The sequence below is a fragment of the Boleophthalmus pectinirostris genome, unplaced genomic scaffold (genome assembly GCF_026225935.1).
Source record: "Boleophthalmus pectinirostris isolate CB_2022bp ecotype Guang Dong unplaced genomic scaffold, ASM2622593v1 HiC_scaffold_606, whole genome shotgun sequence".
Classification (NCBI taxonomy): Eukaryota; Metazoa; Chordata; class Actinopteri; order Gobiiformes; family Gobiidae; genus Boleophthalmus; species Boleophthalmus pectinirostris.
Window position 1 is genome coordinate 1 of NW_026571450.1, and position 25,000 is coordinate 25,000.

At 38.7% G+C, this 25,000-nt stretch overlaps 5 protein-coding genes across 7 annotated transcripts; 1 reads left to right on the plus strand and 4 right to left on the minus strand.

Moving 5' to 3' along the window:
- Positions 1 to 804: 804 nt before the first annotated feature.
- On the plus strand, positions 805 to 2,753 carry gng3 (guanine nucleotide binding protein (G protein), gamma 3). Its single transcript, XM_020930296.2, has 3 exons — positions 805 to 832; positions 1,350 to 1,449; positions 1,785 to 2,753. Exons 2-3 carry the CDS (start codon positions 1,351 to 1,353, stop codon positions 1,911 to 1,913), a joined length of 228 nt encoding a protein of 75 aa, XP_020785955.1. The 5' UTR covers positions 805 to 832; position 1,350; the 3' UTR covers positions 1,914 to 2,753.
- A 223-nt stretch (positions 2,754 to 2,976) lies between these two features.
- On the minus strand, positions 2,977 to 5,200 carry banf1 (BAF nuclear assembly factor 1). Of its 2 annotated transcripts, none has more exons than XM_020930257.2 (3): positions 5,054 to 5,200; positions 4,176 to 4,332; positions 2,977 to 3,762 (listed from the first exon to the last, which is right to left on the minus strand). In XM_020930257.2, the coding sequence occupies exons 2-3, from the start codon at positions 4,299 to 4,301 to the stop codon at positions 3,616 to 3,618; spliced, it is 273 nt and encodes a 90-aa protein (XP_020785916.1). In that variant the 5' UTR covers positions 4,302 to 4,332; positions 5,054 to 5,200; the 3' UTR covers positions 2,977 to 3,615. The 2 variants fall into 2 exon arrangements, with proteins under 2 accessions (XP_020785916.1, XP_055020333.1); XM_055164358.1 differs by lacking the exon at positions 5,054 to 5,200 and adding an exon at positions 4,436 to 4,774.
- A 403-nt stretch (positions 5,201 to 5,603) lies between these two features.
- prdx5 (peroxiredoxin 5) lies at positions 5,604 to 7,622 on the minus strand. Its single transcript, XM_020930300.2, has 6 exons — positions 7,319 to 7,622; positions 6,442 to 6,576; positions 6,234 to 6,365; positions 6,111 to 6,149; positions 5,973 to 6,037; positions 5,604 to 5,895 (listed from the first exon to the last, which is right to left on the minus strand). Exons 1-6 carry the CDS (start codon positions 7,406 to 7,408, stop codon positions 5,790 to 5,792), a joined length of 567 nt encoding a protein of 188 aa, XP_020785959.1. The 5' UTR covers positions 7,409 to 7,622; the 3' UTR covers positions 5,604 to 5,789.
- Positions 7,623 to 8,010: 388 nt separating this feature from the next.
- esrra (estrogen-related receptor alpha) lies at positions 8,011 to 17,066 on the minus strand. Of its 2 annotated transcripts, XM_020930208.2 has the most exons (9): positions 16,944 to 17,066; positions 15,807 to 16,079; positions 14,391 to 14,465; positions 11,820 to 12,203; positions 11,552 to 11,668; positions 11,338 to 11,451; positions 11,079 to 11,246; positions 10,612 to 10,881; positions 8,011 to 10,498 (listed from the first exon to the last, which is right to left on the minus strand). In XM_020930208.2, exons 4-9 carry the CDS (start codon positions 12,196 to 12,198, stop codon positions 10,245 to 10,247), a joined length of 1,302 nt encoding a protein of 433 aa, XP_020785867.1. In that variant the 5' UTR covers positions 12,199 to 12,203; positions 14,391 to 14,465; positions 15,807 to 16,079; positions 16,944 to 17,066; the 3' UTR covers positions 8,011 to 10,244. The 2 variants fall into 2 exon arrangements, with proteins under 2 accessions (XP_020785867.1, XP_055020331.1); XM_055164356.1 differs by lacking the exons at positions 14,391 to 14,465; positions 15,807 to 16,079; positions 16,944 to 17,066 and adding an exon at positions 13,239 to 14,184.
- A 1,790-nt stretch (positions 17,067 to 18,856) lies between these two features.
- LOC110165028 (potassium channel subfamily K member 4) lies at positions 18,857 to 24,976 on the minus strand. The gene is made up of 6 exons (XM_055164357.1): positions 24,773 to 24,976; positions 21,724 to 21,838; positions 21,496 to 21,656; positions 21,230 to 21,416; positions 20,489 to 20,631; positions 18,857 to 20,064 (listed from the first exon to the last, which is right to left on the minus strand). The coding sequence occupies exons 1-6, from the start codon at positions 24,959 to 24,961 to the stop codon at positions 19,450 to 19,452; spliced, it is 1,410 nt and encodes a 469-aa protein (XP_055020332.1). The 5' UTR covers positions 24,962 to 24,976; the 3' UTR covers positions 18,857 to 19,449.
- Between the last annotated feature and the right edge of the window lie 24 nt (positions 24,977 to 25,000).

A 25,000-nucleotide genomic window follows, 5' to 3' on the forward strand; every position in this document is an offset into this window, starting at 1 on the left:
AGAGACTGCCTCTTCTGGGTGAATGGCCAATGACATGAACCAAGGGAAGAAAATACTTACATGAAATGAGTTCTTAAATTTATTTTATTTCTTTTATATTTAAGATATTTATTTTTGAACGATTTTGATTACACGTATGACAGCTTCTTTTTTATGCTTTTTTCACCATTTAAAAGATACAGATATAAGATATACATTTTTAATTGTTAATCCCTATGGTAACGACCCTGTTTTGTTTTTGTTTTTTTTCATAAATCTGAAACCCATGGATAAGCAACCTAATTCAAGTGGGAGCATTGTGACATTTTCCCCGTGTTAAAATATGATGCAAACTGATGGAGCAGACTTGCAGCAGTCCCCATGGCAACCGAGAGGAGGATGAATACCTGTCCAGTCAAAACTGAGAAAATGCGGCAATAAAATATCATAATTGTCCGGTACATGTTGTTCTTGCATTCAAATAATACCACATGGCAATCATTCTGGCTGCTAATGATTTCTGGATGTAATTTGAGTCCACTATCAGATCCTCCCTACTGTCTCCATATGGTACAACCCACCCATATGCTTTGCCATTCCTCTCGCCATCTGGTACGAACCATTCACTGCCGAAAAGGGGGTGATCCATCCATCCATCCAGCACACATCTAGTGCTCATTGTGGAAGAATCGGAGTGCACTGAACTGTACAGAGGCAGGCAGCATCCAGGCGGTGTAACTGTGAGGGGTGGGGTCCGGCTGCTCTGATATCCTACCAAAAAACACAAGACTGAGGGCCACAGAAGACAAGAGAAGAGGGGGGAAGACTGTACCTGAGGAGGAATATATTACGGGTAAGATGCAGGGGGTGGATGGAGGATAACACGTTAGACAATGGATAGAAAGGTCCAGAATGGTTGAAATTGATGCGCTCGTGTGCGGCTCTCTCTTCCCCCCCGTTGACAGCACAGCTTGATTATTTCTTTTTTTTTTCTTTTTTTATCCGTTGAATATTTGTTCAGCTCGACACCGATTTGTTTAAGTATTAATTTTTCTCCAGCCTATTTCCATGTCTCTGTGCATGCTCGCAGTGATGGGACAGTGGGCCATTAACATATGGCTATAATGGCCTGATTTGAGTTTGCTTTTATTGGAATAAATTGGGTATGCTAACAAAAATAGCCTACTAGACTCACTTAATAGTGTGTTTTTGCATAATGATGTTAGTAGCAATCTATGACATGTAGGCCTAGCTATAACATTCAGATGTTTACTTCTCAAAGCATAAAATGTACAGTGTGTGTAGACTTATAACCTACTAAATAAAGGACACAGTCAAATCTGTGCTCAAATGTTGCTGTTTTTGGCCAGGATGAAAGGAGACACCCCAGTGAACAGCACCATGAGCGTTGGCCAAGCCAGGAAGCTGGTGGAGCAATTGAAGATTGAGGCTAGTTTCTGCAGGATAAAGGTATTGATACATTTCAGTGTCTGCTAAAATAGTTTCAATCATTGATAGACTGTAGCCTGCATGTCTGTGCTTTTAAAATGCAGTAAGTAGTCTAAGTATTGTAAAATGGCTCAATAGTAATAGACAGTAGGGAGCCCTTGTAAAAAAAAAAAAAAAAAAAGACCAGATAATTGTCATCTGTAACCTTGAATGCACTTTTCAGCAGCTTACTCAGTGCTGAGTCAAGTTGAATATTTTGTTCCATCGGCATTTAATTATTATGAATGTCTGTTTTCTAACCCCTATGCCTAAAATCCAATTGTTGTTTTGTCAATGTTTCCTTGTGTTGTGCGCAGGTGTCAAAGGCTGCGGCTGACCTCATGGCCTACTGTGATGCACATGTCTGTGAGGACCCCCTCATCACCCCTGTGCCCACCTCAGAAAACCCCTTCAGGGAGAAAAAGTTCTTCTGCGCTCTGCTTTGAGACAAATCAGGGATTGAAGTGGTCCAAGTACAACTGTACACTGTGTACTTGTATTCACAGTGTGTACATGTACTTCCAAACTAAAATAAGACATCCATGTAATATAGCCACCTTGCATAAAAGCTGCCGTAGTACAAAACGTCCATGTTCTGTCACTTGTAGAAATGATCCAGTGAAACAAAAACCCTGATGATTTAACCAAAACCATAATAAAACCATCAAGACCCAGGAGAAAAAAGGCAGTGTCATCTGGTTTATCACATCTCATGCTAGCACATACTGGCAGTTACCCAGAGCAGAGCTTGTAATGTCATTTTAATGGTTCAGCAGGTTGAGCTTGTGTCTTGGTTGTAAATTGGTGGTGCTATGTCAGAGATGGTGTAAATGGTGGGATACAAAAACCCTTCATTTATACAAAGAGGAAAAAAAGATATTTCTCTCATCCCAAGGAACTGATTTCATAGCCTACTTGTCTTTTTTATATTGGATTAAGTCATATCTCAATTTTGGCAGTTACATGTGACTTCCGTTGTTTATAGGTAAACCTGTTTTTAAAATCTTATGGTAGAACATAACTAATTTCTAATAGTTGCTCTAAAAAGGACGTGGAACAATTAAAGTATGAGTGTGCATAGGTGCTACTGTGAATCTAGCAGCAACTTGAGCAAATTGTGGCTATTCAATTCAGATTTTATAGTTCAACAGCACATTTTATCTATAGGTATGTAATAAGTCTACCACTGTATTCTATGCCATCATGCTTAATAAACAGCTGTTCTGTTATGACTTCTTTTGGTAATTTGTAAGATATTTATCTGTTCAATAGAGTCCCTTCAATGTGTAAACCCAATTTCAAGACTTCTGAACTTTGGGAAACACAACAGAGTGCAATAAATTGTGAAATAAATACTGTCCTCGAAAAAGGGTTTGTGACTGGCTTTACATTTTAATATAGTTATAGATTAGGAAAATGTGTGTTTTCTCTTTCTATTACTTAATAATAAAAAAAATACTCTTACAGGAGATCCCCTTTACATATTTTTGGAACAAGCACACCAACACATTGTCTGGTTATGTAGATTCTTTATTTTCACCAAAAGCTAAAATGACATTTGATGGAACAAAATGAACCAGTGTTGTAAGTTTTGAGGTTATCCCTGTAATATAAAAATCAATCTATTCTGTTTGGGGTTCCCAAAACCTACAACACACAATCAATGAAACAGTGTTGCACAGTGTCTGTGATTATGCAGTCAGTGAATGAATATGTACTGCATCACATCTGCTCTTTTGTTGCAATGAAGAGTAAATGCAAATAAGGCAAATCTAAATGGGGAAATACACTACTTGTTACATTCTATGGAACAAAATATTTTTAAAATTACTTCAGTTTTAGACAGTTTTTTGTGCATTATATTTTAAAATTCTCAGTGATAATCAAACAAGGCCTTACGTTTTTCAAACCATACTTTCACAAACTGTTTATGCTCTCCTAAAATGTGATTCTGTGAAACTTGCACGGGCGTCACTCTCTAATTTGAGTTTGCATCTAGTAAAAACAAAAATTTGAGAGGTAAATACATGGCATCTTCTGTAGGTCATTGTGTGGTACTTCATATATAGCCTATTGTTGCTATTGTGAAATTAAACAATAGAAGAGGTAATGTATTGATTTTGAAGTAGAAAATAACACAAGCACAGATTATAGGAAGGAATCACACCATTCCTTTAGACAGTTCGCACAGTCCTTTGCTTGTTTGGAATTGGCTCCACAGGCTTCCTTCATCCAATCAAGAAAAAGCTCTTCGTCTTTCTTTAGCACTAGAAACTGACCCAGGACAACATATGCCTGTAAAGAAATACAAAACAGATTATGAACAAAATTGCTGAATAACTGGTTAATCTGGTATAACATACATTTCATCACTTCAGCATTCAACTGAAAAATATAAACTTAGATCATGATACTTGAATATATCCTTAATAAATATTTTGATACATTTAAATTAAATAATGTAAATATTTTGATACATTTGAATACTTGAGAAAAAAAATAAAGTCTGTCTGCAGCAATATGTGAGCGATATGTGGGAGCAGAGACTCTTAATGAGCTTTATGGACTCCTTTGGTTGCCTTGTATATTTTTTGTATCCTATTCTTTCTTTCTGTTAAATTTTAGCTACGGACTGAATAATATCTGTATAATGTCTGAATAATGAAATAAAACTATATGGCTAAATGTAAAGAGCGCATAGTTTGTACCTTGTCAAAGCCTTTCTCCTCCAGTCTTCCACCCAGGACGTCTCCAATTCCAGCAAGAGCCGTCACAGGCTTGTCTGCCATCGGCTCTGCCACAAAGTTCCTGTGCTTTTGGGATGTGGACGACATGGTTGCTTTGAAGGCTGTTGCAAGTCACGCACTGATAAGATAAAATAAACAAATCAAAAAGACGAAAAGAAAGCGCACTCATTAGCCGTTAAAATGTTGAAATATAGAACCAACTGTGAGAAGAAAAAGCAAACCTTGAGTAATTTATGTTTCCTTAGATTTTAAAAAAATGCGTTAATATGTAAGGTCTGTTACAAGAAAATTAGTCGTTCTTTAAGTTCAATAAGTTAGTAAGGCACACCCATGGGTCTAGAATGGCGTGGAGTGAACTGTTGATTTCACTTTCCAATTATTGCTGGTTATTTTAATAGATCCATGGTCTAAACATCTTCATTATGGACTGAAATGCTAGTGCTAAATGCTAAATTGGGAATTTTGGGCGCCGTCTTCACGCTACTGCCTTTATAGATGAATGGGTACACCCCCTGTTGAAATGCGCGCCCAGCAGACTCTGTGCTACAGGCTAACGCACATTAATGGCGTGGAGGGAACTGTTGCTTTCACTTTCCATTCATTGCTGTTTGATAAGAGGGAGTGCACTCTATTTTTAAGAGCTGACTCATGCCCAAAAGGCGTTTGTCCGAACATGTTCATTAAGGACTAAAATGCTAGTGCTAAATGCTAAATTGGGCATTTGGGCGCCTTCTTCAAGCTACTATTTCCTCACAGAATTACAACTTTGACGATAACATAACACCGAGTAAACAACACACTTTATATAGCACAAACAGACAAATATATAAATCCCTTACCTTGCTTTAATGTGTCTAATATGCACAATCCGGACAGAAACACACGGTCCGTGCAGTTCGAAGTTAGCTTCTGTACAGCGTCCCACAATTCTGTGCGGCCAGGCAACGTGATGACGTAAAACAATTTGATTTCACCCATAGTTCTATCACAGACTGTAAATATTAATATATAATATTATATAATAGTTCTATGGTTCTACGCATGGATCTATAATAAGAAAAATATGTTATTATACTTTTAGGGTTCCATGCCATATACTGTATAAAAATCTCGTAAACTTTTAAACTCGTGGGTTAGTGCCATAAACTGTATGGTTAGTGTCTGTGTAGAATTTAAGATCATGTAATCAAAACTAGAAACTCTTACACACTCAGAAAACAAACCAAAACATAATATTGATCTAATAGTAGGGATCTATGTCATGGAGATCTGATTTCTGTCTCTACAAGGGAGCCATGTCCCCATGATGCAAGTGTATGGGCTGTATACAGATTTTAATCCACACAACATGTGACAAGTACCAGCCCATACACATTTGGACACAGTGGGTACTCTTGTACATATGATGTTTATTGCACTCAAGTCAGCATTTTATGTTACAACATGATGATATAACCCCCTTCAAGTATATGATAGTTGTGCGTATTTGTTTTCTGAACACCCAAACACTTCCCACTGGCATTTGCATCAGAGAACAATGTGGCATATAGCCTACAATTCATACTTTTATTGCATCTACAGGTCAGACAAAATTGAGGAAGCCAGACTGCAAGTCAATCCCGTGCCATCAGGTTCCACATTTATCTTCTTCACAATACCATCTTCAACCAGCATAGCATATCTGAAACACAGCACATCACAACTCAAATGCATGGGTCAAGGTAATTTAATTATATTTTCAACACAATTTTAAAGTACCTCTTTGATCGTTTATTTCCAAGAACCTGTACAAGTTGTTCACTGTCAAGTATCAAGTCAACTTCCTAAAAATGCAAATAGAAAATTAAAAAGTTACAAGTTACAAGAACAGCAGCCTAATAATAACCGAAGAGTTACCTTAGTAAAGGCTCCAGTGGGGTCAGCCAACATTCGGACCTGTGCAATAAAGCAGCACTGTAGTTAGTCACAACTATTATTTTTATACCATTAATTTTGTTGTGCATATGTGACAGTAAACACCTTGCCATCAGCTCCCTGTTCCTTTCCCCAGGCCGCCATGACAAATGCATCATTCACTGAGATGCAAGCTATCTCTTGAATTCCTTTACCCTTCAACTCAGCTGCCTGTTGCACAAAACCTGGGAGATGTGTCTGAAACCAGCACCAGTAGTTTAGTAATGTATGAAAACATAATGTGAGTCATATTCAGAGATAAAAGTGAGCAAACCTTGGAGCATCCAGGAGTAAAAGCCCCAGGAACAGCAAAGAGAATTCCCTTCTTTCCTTTGAAAAGTTGATCCATTGCCACTTTATTTCCAGGCTCACCCTCGTGGACTTCCACAGCTGGAAGCGGGGCACCAACCTGGCAAGATAACGGAGTGAAAATAAAGCACATTTGATGCCAAACGTTCTGAAAACACCAAATGAGCTCAAACTTCATTAAACCACAAAGTCCATGACAATGGCAGGTTTCAGACACTGGAGGGCATCAGACATCAATCTAACAAGGGCTTACTGTATGTAGGGGTAGATTTTATTTTACTTTTTTTTTTTTTAAAGACTTCGCAATACCCTTCTTTCAGTGTCCAAATTGGAGCACTGGATATGATACCTATTGGTCTCTGCACCAGGGAAGTAGTAGCTTTGTCTAAAAACACGTTGCTCAATTTGTCGAAATTGCCAATGATTTAAAAAGCTTACAAAAGCGCTATTCGCCAAAGATCAATTTGTGTAAAAATAAAATAAAATAAAATAATATATATAATAATGTGCTGTAGCCTACAGTAGAAGAAACAAAACGCATGGAAACGTTGCGGGCATGGTTTACAGTCAGTAAGTACAGTTAGCTTAGGCTAACATAATAACACACCTCAGAATAAAATATGCGCACGAGTCCAGTTTGGTGCGGACTCCTAGGTTTTAAAAAAAAACCGAGGTGAAGTTATACCATGGTGATTCAATGGGCGGTAGCCTATGCTACTACGAAGGCACTGAAATAACTAGACAAGAGGATCCAACAATTTCATTCATAAGATCCTTCTGTTAGCATTGCGTAAAGGGCTAAATGAGAGTAGTCTAATTATACTCTCGATGAACAGACTAACCTGAATCGGCATTTTGGCGATAGAAGAAGTGTGCAGCGGCCTTGCAAGGTGGACAGCCCGTGAGCTTCTCAAGAGCTTAATAGAAAACATCGCAACTCGTCCTATGCGTTTATATACGCTGCCTACAACCTAGTTTTACGCACGGACTGCAGAGCGCGCCGTGTCCAGTTGGTGGATACTATAGGACTTTCTCGTGTCCTCTGTTTCGGACAAACCACAAGTCTCAAGTTTACGGAGTGTCCTACTTGAGGTTGACTTTTAACTTAACCTAGCTCCCCGACAGACACGGGTCAGCTAAATCTTTTACTGCGCCATCTGGTTGCCTGTACATACACTGCATGATTAGAGCTCATTTGGTCTAACGCAATTTTACTCTTACAGTTAGTTAATGCAACCTACTCAAAGAAGGACACTCAATGTATGTAGATCTCACCATATTTTCTTCATTTCTCACATTCACTCATTCATGCATAATCACCAATAGGAATAGACTGTGGTGGTGTGCCAATTTATTACAACACAAAGCACCTACAAATATCCCACTCTTTGTGACAGAGTGATAGAGATCACTTTTCACAGTGATTTTTATGTGAACATGTTCAGACAAAGACAACAAACAAATAAAATTATCTACACATTGACATTTACAACCAATACCACACAGAAAATAAACCAGGTTCAAAAACATTAAATTGAGTAAAAAATAGAATTTAATCAATTAAATAGTCTTTCAAAGTACAAACATTGATTTGAAGCACTACATAATAAGTAGCTATTCTTTATCATAGCTTGCCATGTTAAATTTGCACTGATGCTATACAAGAATATGAGGTTTGGTAAATTATTGTATTGCTCATTTATTTTAATGCGCACATATTATATAGACCCTACAAATGACTTAGTTTGCCCTCTTCCAATCTCACCCACCAACATACAAAGTGAACCAGGCTCAACATCCAGATTCTGACTGATATTGAAAACGAAACCTGTGATGTGTATTAGTGAACATTATCCTGCTGTTTGTTGTAGAAAATATGAAAGTGAAATTAAAAATAGAAAAAAAAAAAGAATGGAGAAGATTCATAGTAGTTTAGAACTTGTAATATATGACCTGCAGTGCTCTGAGCTACTGTCCAAGATGATATACTGAATAACGTAATAGATATTGTAGAATGTAAGCAGACATTATGTGAAATGTCACACCATGTTCAGTGAAGATGCTGTAAGAAATGAAAACAAGAGAAATTTAGCTTGAGAGATGAATTCCAAACATCAAATACCTGAACAAAATAAAAACACTAGTTGTTTGGCCATCTGGCACACTGCCTTCTGAGGTAGCCCTGTAGCCTGATCCCAGACAATCATGTTCAACAAAGATACAACTTATATATAAAAAAAAAAAAAAAAAAAAAAAAAAAAGAATTCAAAACATTCAGTTTGATCAGCTTAATCGCAGTACCAAACCCAAAACAGTGCTGATTCTGAAGTAAAAATACCTTCACATGAATGCAGTTTAGTCGCTTTATACAAATTTTAGTACGCCAAAAGTTGCATGGACACAGTACAAATAACAGGGACATTTAGAACATCTGCTGGCTTTATTCTTCCATAATAAATTGCATGTTTTTACCAATTTAAATGGAACTGTGGATGGCTAAGTAACTACTGGCCCCTGGGCCTCTACGTACAGTATTGCTTATCTGATGTTCATATCAGATAGCAGAAGAAGTAATTTGAAACTCTCATAATGACAGTCAACTGTGAAATTAAAAAACTGAAAGAGGGATTTAAGGGTTGACAAAATGTTAACATCTAAAATGTATCATAGTTTTTCTTTAACTTTCTATGTTGCCCTGAACGCATTACTGTACAGGCATGTTGTTCGACCAATGTAAAGGACATAAAAGGATTCTAATTTAAAACACTCCATTACTTGCTGCAGAAAACTGTTACAACCTCCTGGATCTATTATACATACAGGACTTACCAAACCAGTCACCTACACTTGTACAGATTCTAAAAAGTATCGCTGTTCAAATGAAAATTTTAAACAAAAAATATTTTAAAAAATAAAATTAAAAAAAGCAAGCATCACCTTTTGCTCCTGCCTCCACAGGGGGGTCACTGTTTTGGACATATCACCTCCACCTACTCAGTTTGGCAGTGGGATTTATAGAAACTACAGTGAATATATTACTATGGATAAAACTCATTATCTGTGCATATATTTTTTTATATTTATACGCACATCAACAGATCTCTTCAATTGCACAGTTTTATAAAGCATTATGTTGTACACAAAAGGTTTACAGCTCTGGTTTCAAAGCTGAGCTCTGCATCTATAAACCAGCAATTCAAGCCCAAACAAACAGCTCTTGGAGTTTTGAGCAGTTGTAAACAACTGTATATGGACATGAAAATCTAATCCTTTATCCACATTTTAAATGTGACAACAATTAAGCCATTATATTGCTTTTACTATATTGCAAGTAATTCCTATGAATTTGCCTACAATGGCACACTAATCTACAGTGAATACAAGCACTTTATGTGCATGTCAGTCTGACCCTTCACTGGACCCTCTTTTGCTTAAAACATTTTATTATGGCTTCTATGAGGAGATTGCATTGATATAAGTCTTATAGCCGTGATTACAGTTTGCAGCTCCTCCAGTGGTTCATTGTTGTGAATACAAAATGAAGTAGTAGGTCAGGTGGGGTTCCTACATTGGTAGTTATTAATCATTTAGAAGCCACATAACCAAGTTTGCCGATGACCATCTCGCCAAAAGTAGCAAAACAAAGTTCTTGGACTACTTTTATCGCAGCTCAAAGGGGAATGTTCTGCTGCTTAATTATTCCCTAGTGTTATTTCTTCTTCCTCTTGAATATCTCTGTTGGTCTCACAAAGTCACTTCTGTTCTGCTCTAAGGAGAGTCCATCATGGCTTCCAGCATTTCCAGGAATAGTTTGTGCATGGGTACCCCTCCTCGTGTCTTAATGCTGTAGAAGGTGGTGAGTGCACGGCCTGCAGTCTGTCTTAATAGAGGCAATGTTAAAAGGAGGCGTCCGGCCCGCTGGGGGTCGTCTGGGCGTCGCTGACATTCAAGCTCCAGCAGAGCTTGGTGCAGTAGGTCCCGCAGCTTCTGCACAGCTTCCATGTCCTCAATGTAAACAGAATCTGGCACAACAGAAAAATAGAAGAAAATTGTTAATGATGTATCATTAACTTGTTCATTATTACTTTTATCCCACACAAACAAAGCCTTGACCAAACTGTCAAAGGTTCAATACCTGAGTTGGTAAGAGCTATGGCTTTTAGCATAACAAACTCCTCCCGGTCCAAGTTGAGGGCGCGGAAGCGTCGGGCCAGTTGACTAATAGCTGCATTTAGCTCAGTGAGTCCCGCAGCTCGTGACATCTCTTCATCAAGGACAAAGTCCTCTGCAAACACTACCTCATCCTCACAGCCCAGGGAACGATAAGCAACACCCAAAACCAGCACCTCCAACCAAACGGACTGCAGCACCGACATCTGGTCTGCCAGAGACAGTGACAAGAAGCCTGCAGGAGGCCAGACAGATGGACAGAAGATGCAATCTCAGTGCACAGCAGGGAATAGATCATGATTTTGCCCATGCACATTGACTATGTCCTTAAATCTGATTAAGTTGATTTAGATTTTCAAACTTTTATACTGATATTAATTACCATTTTTAGAGAACATAAAAGTTTAGAGGGTTTTGCACCATGATTCATACCAGGAATGTGTTTAGCCCAGCCGATGATGACGACCAGTTCTCGGTCGGCCAGGTCACAGAGGGTAGTTAGTGTACGCTGAGCTGTGTCAGGCTGCAGAGGATCAGGCATGGCAAATAATTTTTCTGGCTCTGCCACAAGCAGATGGGACACAATGATGTTGGAGGAACCTAGGCCACAAGATAAAAAATGAAATAAAATAATGAGTATAACACAAAAAACATACACAATCTATGCGTGCTGTCAGAAAAGTCATGTCACCTTTTTCACTCTCCTTGGTGAGGGGTAATGGGGCATTCTGGTATGTAGCATTTTCCACATCCGGGCGTCTCTTGTACTTTTGTCTTCCACCTCTGACTCTATCAAGGCGAACACCTACATAATAATAATTAAGAGCATTTAAATCAAATGTAAGGAAGTTAATCAAAGTTATAAGCAATACCATATGCATCATATGCATACCATCAGCACTCACCCTCTTTTAACATGCCTACTTTGAGGCACTTGGTGAAGCGGCATGCCTGGCAAGCCTTTCTACGCCTTTTTGTGATTTCACACTCATTTGATGCTGGACAGCTGTACTCAATGTTACCTAAAATGGAAAGGGAATTATATTGTGACAAAGGCTGGGTTAGGCTAGATCACCCACTAAATAGTTTAGGCTAATTGTTTCATTTCTACTTGTTATTGTATACTCATAATAATATTAATAATTTTGAGTACTTTCCAGATGCAAAACTGACCTTGGATGGTTCTCTTGAAGAAGGCTTTGCAGGCTTCACATGAGGCAACACCATAGTGGTAACCAGAGGCAACATCACCACAAACTAAACACAGCCGTTTGGGTAGTGTACTGAGGGCGTACTTGCAGCGACCAGCCCCATTTCCAGTGGAGCCTTCTTCTGCTACATCACCACCTTCATCCTTAAAGTGACAACGTAAAGCTGGGGTGTAGAGAGGAGGAGAGTACCGCTTTGCACTGTCTCCTCTGGTGCCTCCACCTCCACTCTGTGATGAGTCTGAGGAGGCTCCACCGGGACTGGTGCGCCCTCCTCCACCTCCCTCTGGACTGCTGGGCTCTGCCTTTATGTAGACGTCAGAACGGCGCTCTCTGGAAGACATGATGCCTACAGGAAATAAAAACACAATGAGTAAGAATGATTGACACAAGGGATCATTCAAAATAGCTCCAGCAGCTCTGCCGGCATTTTCATTCAAATGTAGTGGACAACTGCGGTGATATCTTGTTTATTTAATGCAGAAGATTATCAGTAAAGAGATGACAATGACAGCATAAAGGTCACTACTATCACTAAAACACTCCTAGTGTGATGTTTTGAGACATAGAGTCCAATGTAGAGAAATCTGTAAACTAATGTACTATATGGAGTAACGTTTTGAAAATGCACTCACATTTTTACTTTTTGCAAGCATATTTCTGTGGGGTCAGCTCTGTGCTCCTACAGTGTCAGATTATGGATTTACATTTCAAAGTAAAGACAAAAGGACTCTACAGCCACATTTTCAAAGAACCGTGGGAATATAGAGCAGTGGTAAAAGAGATAGCAGTGGGTAAAGCACAAAAGCAAAACCGTAATGTACATGACTTGGAGTTTGCCCTCAGCTTATAACTGGCAGTGGACGGTCAACGCTGTCTTTATGTAGTTTTAATTCAGCTTAACCTATTGGCTCACTTTAGGTGCCAGTTTTATTGCAATGCAATCCCAATACTCACGACATGCAGAAGAGACTTACAATAAAAGTCTACAAGTTTCGCAAATTATAATAAAAAACACATGGGCCATATGTGCCACGGGACAGTTCACCGATTACCATTAGGAGCAAACACGAGGGCAAGTACAAAATGTAAAACAACTTAACAGGAAAAGAGTTTATTTCACTTAATTTAATTTTTCACTAATATCTATATTTGTTATTGTGCAATCAGGCTGAGTGTTGTCATAAAAGAGACACATTAGCTAGCGTTATAGGCTGCTTGTAGCATCAAATGCGAAAGGTAACAGGCTTAGCAGCAGATAGCTATAGCTAGCTGGATAGCTTTTGTTAGCTAATGCTAGTGAACTGAACCTGAGACATCAAAGCAATGCGAGGTAACTCTATACAAAGTAGTTTCTTGTACAATACATTACGTTACATCTCACCTGACGTGACGCTGCCTAGTTTCAATTATCGGCTTGCACTTCCGATTTCATTATTCAGATTTATAAGATTTTTGCCCCTTGCTTGGCTAACTCGTGTCGGGTTGATTGTGTTGTGATGGGCCGGGCTACCGTCGGTTTTCTATAAAACAGCTGGGAGGTAATAAAGGCTCAACTAACTTTTTACTGTGCTCTTCTCTTTATTTACAGCCAACACCACTTTGAGCACTTTGTTTCACCCCACACACACTCTATTGTTTCATTATGTAGTACCAAATACAGCTAGTTGATTAACATTAAACTAATTACTAAATATAGAACTTGGATAAATATAAATCTGTAATGAAAGAGACCCATAAAGTGCTCTTGTTGTCATGGTTTACTTAATAATGAATACATTTAACTGTCTCTATTCCACTTAATAATGAACAGATAAGATTTATTTTGCCCTTTTTTCCCCTTCAAAGTGATGTCTTATTTAGTTTTCAGTCAACGTGTGTCTGTTCTTCAGATGATCTGGAAATCCAAGGTGACTTTTCCAGGCACTGTGCACCTCTCCTTTGTAGAAGGTTATCAACCACTGCACAACGGTAAGCATATTAATCTTCTGCATCAGTCTTCACTCAGAATGTGGTTAGAATAGCATGGTGCATAATGGATTTTGTTTGGATTATCAGCAACATTGATTTGAACCAAAATTGTATGCGAGCTAGGAGTCTCGCTAACGATATAAGACAATATTTTAACGAAGCATCAAAAAATGCTAAAATTGGCCTGTAAATGTCTTGATTGAGGTTCAACTATTGCATGAATAGATCATGAAATTATCTCTTTCTTAATTATCTCTTTCTTGTTTAGAAGATTACATTAAACATTTCTGTTTTTAAGAGTTTTAAAGTTTTTTTTAAGTAGTTTTTGTACTTGCTTTACTCTTGAATATAATTTTGCATCTCTAAAAAAAAAAACAATTTTGATTTATTTTGATTTATCTCCCACCTCTAATGTGAGCATCTTATTGGATAACTAGGCCATGCTGAAAGTTGATGTCACATTAAGATACTGTATTTATAACAGCCTGTAGTATTGCCATGCTGGTATTAAATTGAATACTGGCTGCAAGGCTTTAGTGTTAAGAGTTATGTGATGTGCACTGACCTGGAGTAGGAAGTTTATGACAGCTTTGTCCAATGATAGCTCAGTGAAATGTGATTGTTTTGAAGGTCAGGACATCTGCAAAAAAGAAAAAGTGTCATTAACTTAACCAAGGATGTCACAACCATGTTAAGCAGTATTTATTGTTATCTTATTCCCTAGTGTGTGGCTAGTGCAATAAAATAAGTTTCTCATATGCCAAAGTTTGTATACCAAAGTTCACATTCTAAAAAGAGTATTTATGGTCCAGTATAGAGGCAGTTTGTTATTACAACACCTAACAAAATGTATGTGTACAGATTTTGCACAAGTCCTGGTCCCTCCCCCTAACATGCACCACACACTCCAAAGGTCACAGCCACAGGAATGCTTGAAGGACAGTCAGAGTGAAGCCAACACCTTGTCCCTCACTCATACAGCCTTGTATTGGTTGAAGTTTAGTAATAGCCCTGTAAATAATTAAGTGGCTTTGATACTTTTTTAGAGATAACCCAACTTTGCTCATTCCACTGTCACTTCAGAGTGATTCTCTCAAGACAAGATTAAACACTATGAAGAGCGCTAGAACTAATGCTGCTATTACAGTCATGAAATGCATTATCTTTCTGGACAAGTCCACACATTTCAATAGCCACATGCAGGCGCAAAACAACATTTTGAATTCTTAAACTGCCTTGTACTTTTATGCTACAGAAATGTCTAAATATCTTAACGTATTTCCATATAGTTAATCTCTTAGTTGCCATCACAGGTTGGGGAAACAGAGCTGGTTTTATCTCTGAATAACACGCACCGATGAAACTACATTAAAGTCAGAATCAAGATTATACATGCGGCGCACGGGGGAGACAAGGAGAACAGCACCCAAGGGTGACCTTGCCTACTGATCTCGGACCGGTGAGAGGTTAATTGCCAAAGTGGATTACACCTTGGCTATTATACTTTAAGATCAGCAGTCTCAATCCTGGTACTGGAGGCTCTGTAACTATGAAATATCAATGCTTTAGGTCAAAGAGGGAAAATACCAGCGCTGCAAAGTCCGACAAGTAAGAAACTGGAGTTTTAAGTGCAAAACCATAAGACTTAAATAAACATGTTTCAGCTACTCTTTTGGATTCCCATGGCCACGAGTAATTAAAATAACAATGTATCAAAGTCGAAGACAATGTGACACTGTAATTTATAGGCTCCTAGGTGTAGTGTCAGCTGGGCTCTCGCAGCTTTTAGCCTAATGATAATTATTTTCACACAATATGCGCGTCTGCTGCATTTCCTACAGCTGCCATACCCCCAGCAGCGCATTCTGTTCTCTCGTACTTCGCATATAGATTCCTCTGTCTCAACACCCAGCATCACAATAATCGGTTCACAAATGTTAGCAGGATATTTATTGACAGTATGCCAGGTGATGCTACTTACTGGTGCATGCAGAAACATCGCAGTCTCGCTTGAAACGTGAGTCCGGTCCACGGTCGGGTTAACCAATTTGAGACCACCACGGCAGCATCGCAATGGGGTTTATGATGTCCTTAAGTTGTCTGTTCAGTCACGACCCGGCTACCCGCTGTCTTTATCCGTCTGTTCCGATCCGTACAGCGGCGTTATAAATTACCTTCTCCTGCTGCCAACACTGACGAGGTAGTCTGAGCGCTTCTGGATCTTTACCGAGACAGCTTTTGTGTATCCGGTGGGCTTTTCAAAATAAAAGATGAGATTGTACACAAGGTGCGCAAAAAAATAACGCTAATAAATTGCAGTACAACAAGCAGCCAAAATAATAGTGTTTTACATTGTACACCTACAATTGTGAGATTTACCACTTTAAAACCGTAAAATTAAAAATTACATAGTATTCGTTGAGCTTTTATTTTAACAAAGTTCAGACTTATTCCGGTTGTTGACGCGTGCTTCTCTTTTGATGACGTAGAAACGTGTCTCCTCCCTCTTTACAATTTGCGTACTTCTCTTACGTTTGTGCGCTCCTTCCATAGCGTCACTCATCATTTTCAGTTTTTTTTTGAGAGATATTAGCGTTATGTCATACAGTAGACCTACTATATCTGCAGCATAGGCTAAATTTGGGTACTCGATTTTTGTTTTGTTTTTTAATTTTAGCCTACATGAATTGTTGATTCTAATTGTGAACTAAAATTAGCAGAATATGTGTTTTACAATAGATAATGGCATGCAATCAGAATATAGATCTATTATATTTGCTAGAACCTTCCTGTGGGTGCAGTTTTTGCCCCTATGGAAACCAGTCATGCTTTGGTCTTGTGACACTGACCCGTCTCACTCACTCCACCACTACTCCACTTGGACAGTAGCCAAAACAGAGGCCACCAACCGGATCAACGCAATGGGAACAGTCTGGCTCTGCATTTCATAACCCATTCTTATGTCATTATAATAGCATACAAGTCACTTTTTTCCCATATAGACAGCCGAAATGTTGTTTCAGTCTTTTTTCTTAAAATAGTCAGCCCCCTGTTCCCTAACTTGCTAGAAACAGCTGGCACAAACAGAAAAGCGTGGTTGAAGCACTGACGGGCTTACCCAGTGAATTATAGAGGGACATCAAATATTTCCCTGCTTGAAGGCTTGATCATGGACAGACAAGCTTTGGTTCTGACCAGGATTAATCCAATAAGTGGTCATTACATTTGCCTGGTGGTGTCAAAGAGCAGGACAGGCGCTGCTGCTTGTGACTATGGTGGTCACATGCAGACCACTACGCAGGCTGTAGCTGTAGAGTGCGCACGAGAGGAAAAACTGACGGCAGTGTCACTACGACCTTGAAGCAAGGTCATTGAGTCTCTGCTGCAGACACTGCAATTCTGCGGGTCGGCACCATAATGGTGCAGTACATTATAGCCACACAATATTAGAGGAAAAAAATATGATATATATCTTTTAAATCATTTGTTTACGGCTGGATGTTCCTTTTTATTCCGCTGCATCATCTAGGTTATCAGAAGAGCGTGTTTGAAGGGGATTACATGCCAAGCAGACAGGCGGTTAATACCGGCTTGGGACCCTAGGGTGTTTCTTACAACAGGTCGTGACCTTAGACAGGTGTCCGCTCAAACGCCAAGAAGTCATTGTAATGTAGGGTATTGAAAAGGTACAAGTCGTTTCATTAAGGAGTCTCACCCATTGCATAATTGATAACCAAGTCTCCATCAGTAATACAAATAATAAAATAATTTCAATCAAGATTAAAGTGTAGCATAGTTTTATTGGTCCAATGAATGGTACAATGTATGTATGGGTCATTCATATGCAAATAGGCCAAGTGGTCATTGTCACCTTTAGTCTAGACTTGCTGTTGCAATGGTGAACTATTTATAATATCTTCTGAGTTTTGTATTAGCCTACCTAACTTGCAGAAATGCCTTTTTGAACTTTATTGAACATTCCCTTGAAATAAGGTCAAACTCTCCTTCGCCCCTCAGTGGAGCAAAGAGCACATTACAGCCGCGTGCCTGATGACGTTATGGCAGCAGCAGACTCGTGTCCTCCGCTCCGCTAAAGGTCACGCACTGCCACTGTACATCACTGCTGCTGCTAACTTCCTGATCTCAAGACAAGGCGATGGCTTTCCTTTGAGCAGATCTGCAGCAAAGTGTCAAATTCCAAAGGGCAACCAACATTCAAGCCTCCTTAAATACTGAGGTGGGACCTGGAGTCTGCCAGGTCTATTACACAAAAATTATACCACAATAATGCCCACTCATCACAGCCAAGTTAACAATCGTATTTGCATATGTGGAAGTTTGATCACTGTTTGGTTGATCACATGTTAAAGTGTGCCCTCTACTGGTTATATGAGGACAAACAAATTAACGCACAGTGGATTCAGGATGAGAGTTTATAATTTTTATGTTCGTCCTGAAAAGTCATCACAGATATTCTGGAAACAAAAGAAATGTGCAGTTGTTTCCACTCTTGTCTTGCCCTTGATCCCATTTTCAGATTAAAACAGATTGAGTTTCCAGGGGAGTATCGTTTACAGATCAAGCTGGGGAACATAGACTAGGCCATATATACCCCCTCAAGGTCATCAGACAACACCTCATTTCGACTTTCTCCACTATTGTGATTTAAAACCATCACTGTATAGTTAAAACGTATAAATAATATGTATCTTTTAAATAGGCCTAACTCTAAGAAAAGTATTATCTGTGCAGAATATAACCTAATCTACATGTGGAAATAAAACAATTGTAAAGTACAGCAAACAAAAGTGATCTTAAAAGCTTCTACTTAAACACTTTCTATATAGGCAAAGCTCAGCACACATTACAGTGTGAATGATACACTACCCATTTGCTGATGTCAGATATTAATTTAAACATGATTTACTCCACCTCATTCAATTTAATGATCTGAATTTCAGTCCATACACGCTTATTACTTATGAGCATGCCTAGAAAAAGAAATCATTGCTGCCACCAAGAGGCTGCCTGAATGATCACAGTATACAGTACAGTAAAAAGTGATTGCCCAGCACTTTGTTTTGTGGTGCGGATTTTACACAAATAGTTGTACTGTTAAAGGGTTTTATTTAATATATGCAGTACACATGTGAAAAGTAACACATTAGCCTCCAAAATGAACATGTATTTTACAATATAAAAAAGACACAAAAGTATAACAGCATGTTTAGTACCCGTTTGTTGGTTGGCAGAGTTAAGGTTTTCGTGAAAGGCAAGTTTTGACCTAGAAATCAGTTAGATAAAGTTTTGCATATGGTTACCTCTGTGTTTGAGAGCAACTTAAATAACAGTGCTGTAGTTAGTGCATTTTCAATAAGGCCCAGTAGAGAGCAGTCTCTCTCTATTTTATTTAGGCAACAGTAGCTTAGAGTCAGTTCATTATGTTTGGTTGAGGCATACACACCCGCATGCTAAGAGCTTCAAATGCAAACACAAGACTTCCATTAAGTGTCTGTAAGTAATACACAAATAAATAAATCGCAAAATTCTCTTATAATGCATCTCAATTGATTTGATAATTCCTTTGATACTTGTGCTAGTAGTGGAGCTCCTGCAGTCAGTTACTAAGGCTTAGATGGTGGTTCTGAAATTGGCTTTAGATTTCCATTGGGTTCTTTAACCTCAGGGATGGTGGTAGTGTGGTTGTTCTGATGGTTGCTTCTGTGTGGGACATGCCTCCTATGGCGTCTCCTCTTTGGGTGTCTTGGCCGCATACCGTTGGGCTGTGTGGGATCTATGAGAGGATCCACATGTAGTTTTCCACTCTGAGCATCTGAGGATTCGTCAATAAAGGCAAGGTTTTCCCCAAAGTAGTCCAGAGGCTGAGACAGGTGGAGTGGTGCTGCTGGGGGCTCAACAGGCTTGTCTTCGGGGACTCGATCTGTTTGCGTGGCTTGGGAGCCGGACTCTGAACCGGATTCGGACTCCTCATCAGATGAATATGAAGATGAGGTGTATGATTCAGACCCGGACTGACTCCCCTCCTGGCCCTCGTGGTTCCCACCCGGACCATTTGCTGACACACTATGGCTATGGCTATGGTGGCTCCGGCCACCATGACGACGCCTTCGCCTGCGACGCTTAAACGGATCATCAATCTTCCCAGGCATCTTGAAGTCCACCGACATGTTCTGGATGTTTTGTGTCCAGTCAGAGGCATGGGCCCGTAGCTCCTCCATCTGACATGAGATACCACAGATTATTAGGGCTGTGCAATAATATAAAAATATTGTGATCCTAATTTGGTGATATATTTCATTATCCTGGGCTGTTATATCAATATAATGCAATTTTTTTTTGTATATTTTAAAAATTATTTTGTGTACAATTTGGAAACTGGCTTATGCCATACAAGACAATGTTTTGATGATTATGTAGTATGTCATATTAGGTTTGTGCGTGTAGTGATTTAACAAATATAAATATTGTTGTTTTAAATGTCTTTTGTTCTTTAATGTTTTGTTGTATCATGATATTATTGTATGGTGAGTCACATATCATATCACATCGAATCGTGAGAGACCCTCTGATTCCCAGCCATATAGATTATGAAGGGGCTGGATAGTATTATAGGTAAAACAAGACAGCGTAACAGGAAAGTACCTCAGCTCGGGTTTTCTTTGACAGTACTCGGAGCCAGTTTCCAATCATAGCCAGAATGGAAGCAAAGTAAGCGAGACCCAGGAGGATCCAAAACCAGACCAGTGGCTTGTACCAATGATCACTGCCTTCATATCCAGAATCACCTGAGGACAGGTCGACAGTAGTTATTACAGAGGAGGAAATAGACCCCAGAGCAAGTGATTTCATTGTGAATTATTGTTTGTTTGTTTGTTTGTTTTTTTGAAAAAAAAAAAAAAAAAAAAACTGAAGAAGCTACTTGGATAAATGGAGAAAAATATTAACTCCTGAAAGCTTTTGACAGGGTAGATTTTTTTTTTTTTTATGAACCCTTCCTGGAAACCTTAGGGACTACACATACATTATTATTATATTAATTTATAAATAGGTATTTGTCTCATAGTCTTTCATATTTTGTGCTTTTATTGCTTCATTCTTATTCTCTTGTTTGCATTCTAAAGCTCTTTGCTGTATATTTATTTATTTGTATGGACATTACATATTAATCATCAATATGTCAGCAAGCAGTTTCAGTAGTTAGCACAACAGCTAGATTTCTTTTATTAGTGCAGCTCTGTAATTCCTTCTCCATTCAGAGAAAAATAAACACTTAAAAATAAACACTTTCTGATGTTATTTATTTATTTATCTTATATCCTGTCTTGTCATTTACTGATATATATATATATGTGTGTGTGTGTGTGTTCTGCATTATAACATTACCTGCAACATAGTCACCAAAGCCAACCGTTGTAAGTGTGATAACTACAAAATATGCTGACTCAAGCAGAGACCACCCCTCCACTTCCTGGAAAATCAGGATGGGTACTGCCACAAAGAGCAGACATCCCAACAGAATGGACAGAACAGCTGAGATGACTCGTACAATAGTGGGACTCACACGGAATTTCTACAAGTGAAGAATGAAATGATTGGAACAAATTCATTAATTAAAGTCATACAAACAAACAGGGAGAATGGGAACTGACCAGGAAGATAGTCTCGATTTTAAGCACAGCCTTTCTCAGTCCAGTACCAAGATGGTCTCCCACACCAGCGAGCAGGATACCAAAGAGGGGGATTCCCACCAAGGCATAGAAAATACAGAACAGCTGGCCTCCATCAGTTTTAGGAGAAATGTTCCCAAACCCTAAGAGTACATCCACATAAATTCAATAATGTACTAAACAAATAAAGGTACATTAATTACTACTCACCAATGGTAGTGATAATGGTTCCTGAGAAAAAGAAGGCACTGGCAAGATCCCACTGACTCACAAAGGATGCATTACCTGTGGCTTGCACTCCGGCACCAATGGCCTCGACCACCTCCTGAAAAATATTCACGAGAGACTTTGTGTCAGTAGATCAATGTGCATTATCAGTATTAATCACATATATGGATGTGATTGTGTTATTCGTTTGATAGTCTAATTAACAAACATAAGGCTTTGCTGTATTTGATTGACTGTAAACATTGACAGTGTTTGTCCACTGATCTGAAGGTTGGAGGTTTGATTCCCACTCTCGACATAAACATAATTATTGAAGTGGTTATATCCACTGGCCCACAGGTTGGCAATGAGATTCCAGCTCCCACAGATGTGTCACTGTCATCTCGCCCCCAGTGTCTGTATACATTGATGTATGAATGTGTGTGGGTAAGTGGTTCCTTAATGTAAAGCTTCAAGTGTTTTGACAGCGGAAAAGTGCTATATAAAAATGTGAACATTTATCATTAATGAGATTTTCACAATCTATTCTCTTGTTTTGTTGACTAGTGGAAAACATTATTGTTTAACGTACTTAGGAATATACAGTATATTATATACCTGACTGGAAAATTTGTATAATAAACATTAGACACCAACTTTTTCTTAACCTTGCCTATACAGCTATGTAGTTTATTTATTTATTTATTTTTTTTAAGTGTATGTGTATATTGAAACACATTTTCGCATAATGACCCTCATAAGAGGGATGCTAGCTGAGTGATTTTCAGGTTTGCTTCTATAAGATTCCTGTGTCTTGTGCAGATTATATGAGTCCATTAGAAAGCATCATCTGACAGCATATCTCATTCCTTCCACTGGCAGTTTTTGGCACAGGACGCCGTTAACAAATTAAGCTATAGAAATAACAGAAGTAACAGCATAACAGCAAAGATGTTTTTGTGAAATAAAAATTGCCACAAGATTGTGCACACATCTGGAAAATGATCATGAGATTTTTTCTCCCCAAGGTCTTGAGAAGGTGTAGCTCTAAAAAGCAGTGCAAAGACAGCAAAAACATTAACTAAGTAATTTATTATAATAAATAATGTCAAAATGTTGTTTTGTTTTCGTGGACCTATTGACCTATGTCATGTCTCATGGAAATTGTGTCGCATCCCATACCCAACAAGCAGTAATGACAGCAATTTTGACATTGTTGATAAATATTTAAGATCCATTACAGATCAGTATGCTCATGCTTTGTTGGTTAAACCACTATTTTTCGGACATTACACGGTGAGTGCCCCTAAATGCTTTGGGCCTTAGTGTTCTTTGTTCACATAATAGTTGACAAATAGACATCGTAACATAGCAGAGTGAAAAGGCCATCCCAGAAAAGTCTGGCCTGTTGTGGTCTCTGAGGTTGTCATGTGATGAGTTGTGGACAGTGTGTCTGGGACAACAAAGACATGTTGACTTTGATGAGCTGAAACCTGAGGAGCCTGCACTGTGCTGGAGAGAATGTAAACCTTTAATAGTATCTGAAGAATGACTATTCAGCAGCTGTTTGGGTCTCTCACATTATAGGGACTTATGTTTACAACATGTGGATCACCCATTCAGTAGTAAATACAAGCCTTCTAAGCAATACTCCACAGCCAATCACTTGTAGGCAGTCTATGAGGTCTGACATACATTTGCACTTAATAAATAGACTAGAGCCTGTTTAAACCTGGTCTGTCATCTACATACAGTTATGTTTAACATGCTAAAACTGTGGTTTACTGTCTACATATTGGAGTGGAGACAAACATTCAGAAATCACATCTTAGTTGCCAAGTGAGTGAGAACAAACACTCAGAGTGGATCAGCTTTCAAGTTTCTCCACCGCCCAGGGCCGCCCTGTCCACATCACACCTGTCCTTATCCTGGCCCTGGACCGCAAGTGTCTAAATAAATGTAAATCTCCAAGGAGCCTTTAATCGAAATAGTCTTCATGTGGGAAAGCAGGTGACTTGTTATTCCTCTCTTAGAATTTGTGTATATCTGTTTAATTATACTGACGGGTTTTTCTCTTCCAGAATCACAAATGTATGCATGGTTGCATAAATGTGCTTTATCTAAAGTGCATATGACAGATTAGACCACATATTTTTTTAAAACATATTTGATCAATAATTGAAAACATCTTCCCTAGTTTGACAATTTTCGTCAAGTTTTTTTTGTTTTTGTTTGTTTTGTTACATGTGTTTTATAATGTTAACAAGGACCACATTTGTCTAAATTACACAACAGTTACAGTTATGATGATTATTTTGTTAAATGAATATTAAAACTGCCAAAAAATTTGTTCCTTGTGCATAAATTGTCTTGTAGGTTTAATTTGCTTCTACTTCCTGTATTTTGTACTTTTCTGAAACTGCCACTTAACTGATGTAAAACTATAGTAAATATTTACTACAGGTACTATCCCACTAAACCTAATAATGCTTAGAAAAACATGAGAACCTCCATATGCACATTTGTTACCAATACCACTTAACATAGTCCTCTTCATTTAGATTTATCTCTGGACAGAGTCGTCCCCTCTGGCTTTATTACAAAGACTGACCTGGACTTGCCGGTAGAATGGCCTGCAGTGCATTTATGGAGCAGCCACAGAGGTCAATGAAAGTGGTTCAAATGAGGTCAGGAACACCACACCATCTTAAAAAAGGTTTACAGCCTCTCCAACTGGTCAGTCATGTCCGGATGACCAAAATCATAAAAACACAGTAAGGCTGTATCATATTCACATCTGATATGTGATGTATATTTTTTTCTGTGTCCACAACAGCCCCGAGACAACATACTGAAGGAGCAGCCACTCTATCCAGACATACACCTGTGTCTAATATTCCATTGTAAACCTACCAATACATTGATCATATTAGTGTATGTATTAAGTAAAGTATTGTAAATGTAGTGTAGCATATAGTAGAAATATTATGTAAGATGAAAGTACTATAAAGCCAAGAATAAAATAATTCAGTTGTATGATGCACTGTTGTACCTTTATGAACTTCTCCAGATTCTCATAGTCGACACAGGTGAAGTTGGACAAGAAGTCTCGTTTGGCCCTCTGCAGCTGCAGGTGTTTTCCCTCCTCTCGTGGAGTCTCCAGAGCCCGGAACACAACAGCCCCCAGCACCAGGTACAACAGCACCCCTGTGAGGATGGCCAAGAGCGTGGAGCAGCGCATCGTCGCCCGCCCGCCCAGTCCTAAACTCACCGACTGTTT

Coding starts and splice junctions, on each gene's coding strand:
- prdx5 (XM_020930300.2), bottom strand. CDS start 7,408: ATGTTTTCTATTAAGCTCTTGAGAAGCTCACGGGCTGTCCACCTTGCA. Junction 6,150..6,233: donor AACAGGGAGCTGATGGCAAG/GTGTTTACTGTC, acceptor TTTATTGCACAG/GTCCGAATGTTGGCTGACCC. Junction 6,038..6,110: donor CCACTGGAGCCTTTACTAAG/GTAACTCTTCGG, acceptor TTGCATTTTTAG/GAAGTTGACTTGATACTTGA.
- gng3 (XM_020930296.2), top strand. CDS start 1,351: ATGAAAGGAGACACCCCAGTGAACAGCACCATGAGCGTTGGCCAAGCC. Junction 1,450..1,784: donor CTAGTTTCTGCAGGATAAAG/GTATTGATACAT, acceptor TGTTGTGCGCAG/GTGTCAAAGGCTGCGGCTGA.
- LOC110165028 (XM_055164357.1), bottom strand. CDS start 24,961: ATGCGCTGCTCCACGCTCTTGGCCATCCTCACAGGGGTGCTGTTGTAC. Junction 21,417..21,495: donor AAATCGAGACTATCTTCCTG/GTCAGTTCCCAT, acceptor CTTCACTTGTAG/AAATTCCGTGTGAGTCCCAC. Junction 20,065..20,488: donor CAAAGAAAACCCGAGCTGAG/GTACTTTCCTGT, acceptor ATCTCATGTCAG/ATGGAGGAGCTACGGGCCCA.
- esrra (XM_020930208.2), bottom strand. CDS start 12,198: ATGTCTTCCAGAGAGCGCCGTTCTGACGTCTACATAAAGGCAGAGCCC. Junction 11,247..11,337: donor CACCAAGGAGAGTGAAAAAG/GTGACATGACTT, acceptor CTTGTGGCCTAG/GTTCCTCCAACATCATTGTG. Junction 10,499..10,611: donor CATAGCTCTTACCAACTCAG/GTATTGAACCTT, acceptor CTGTTGTGCCAG/ATTCTGTTTACATTGAGGAC.
- banf1 (XM_020930257.2), bottom strand. CDS start 4,301: ATGTCGTCCACATCCCAAAAGCACAGGAACTTTGTGGCAGAGCCGATG. Junction 3,763..4,175: donor AGGAGAAAGGCTTTGACAAG/GTACAAACTATG, acceptor ATTTCTTTACAG/GCATATGTTGTCCTGGGTCA.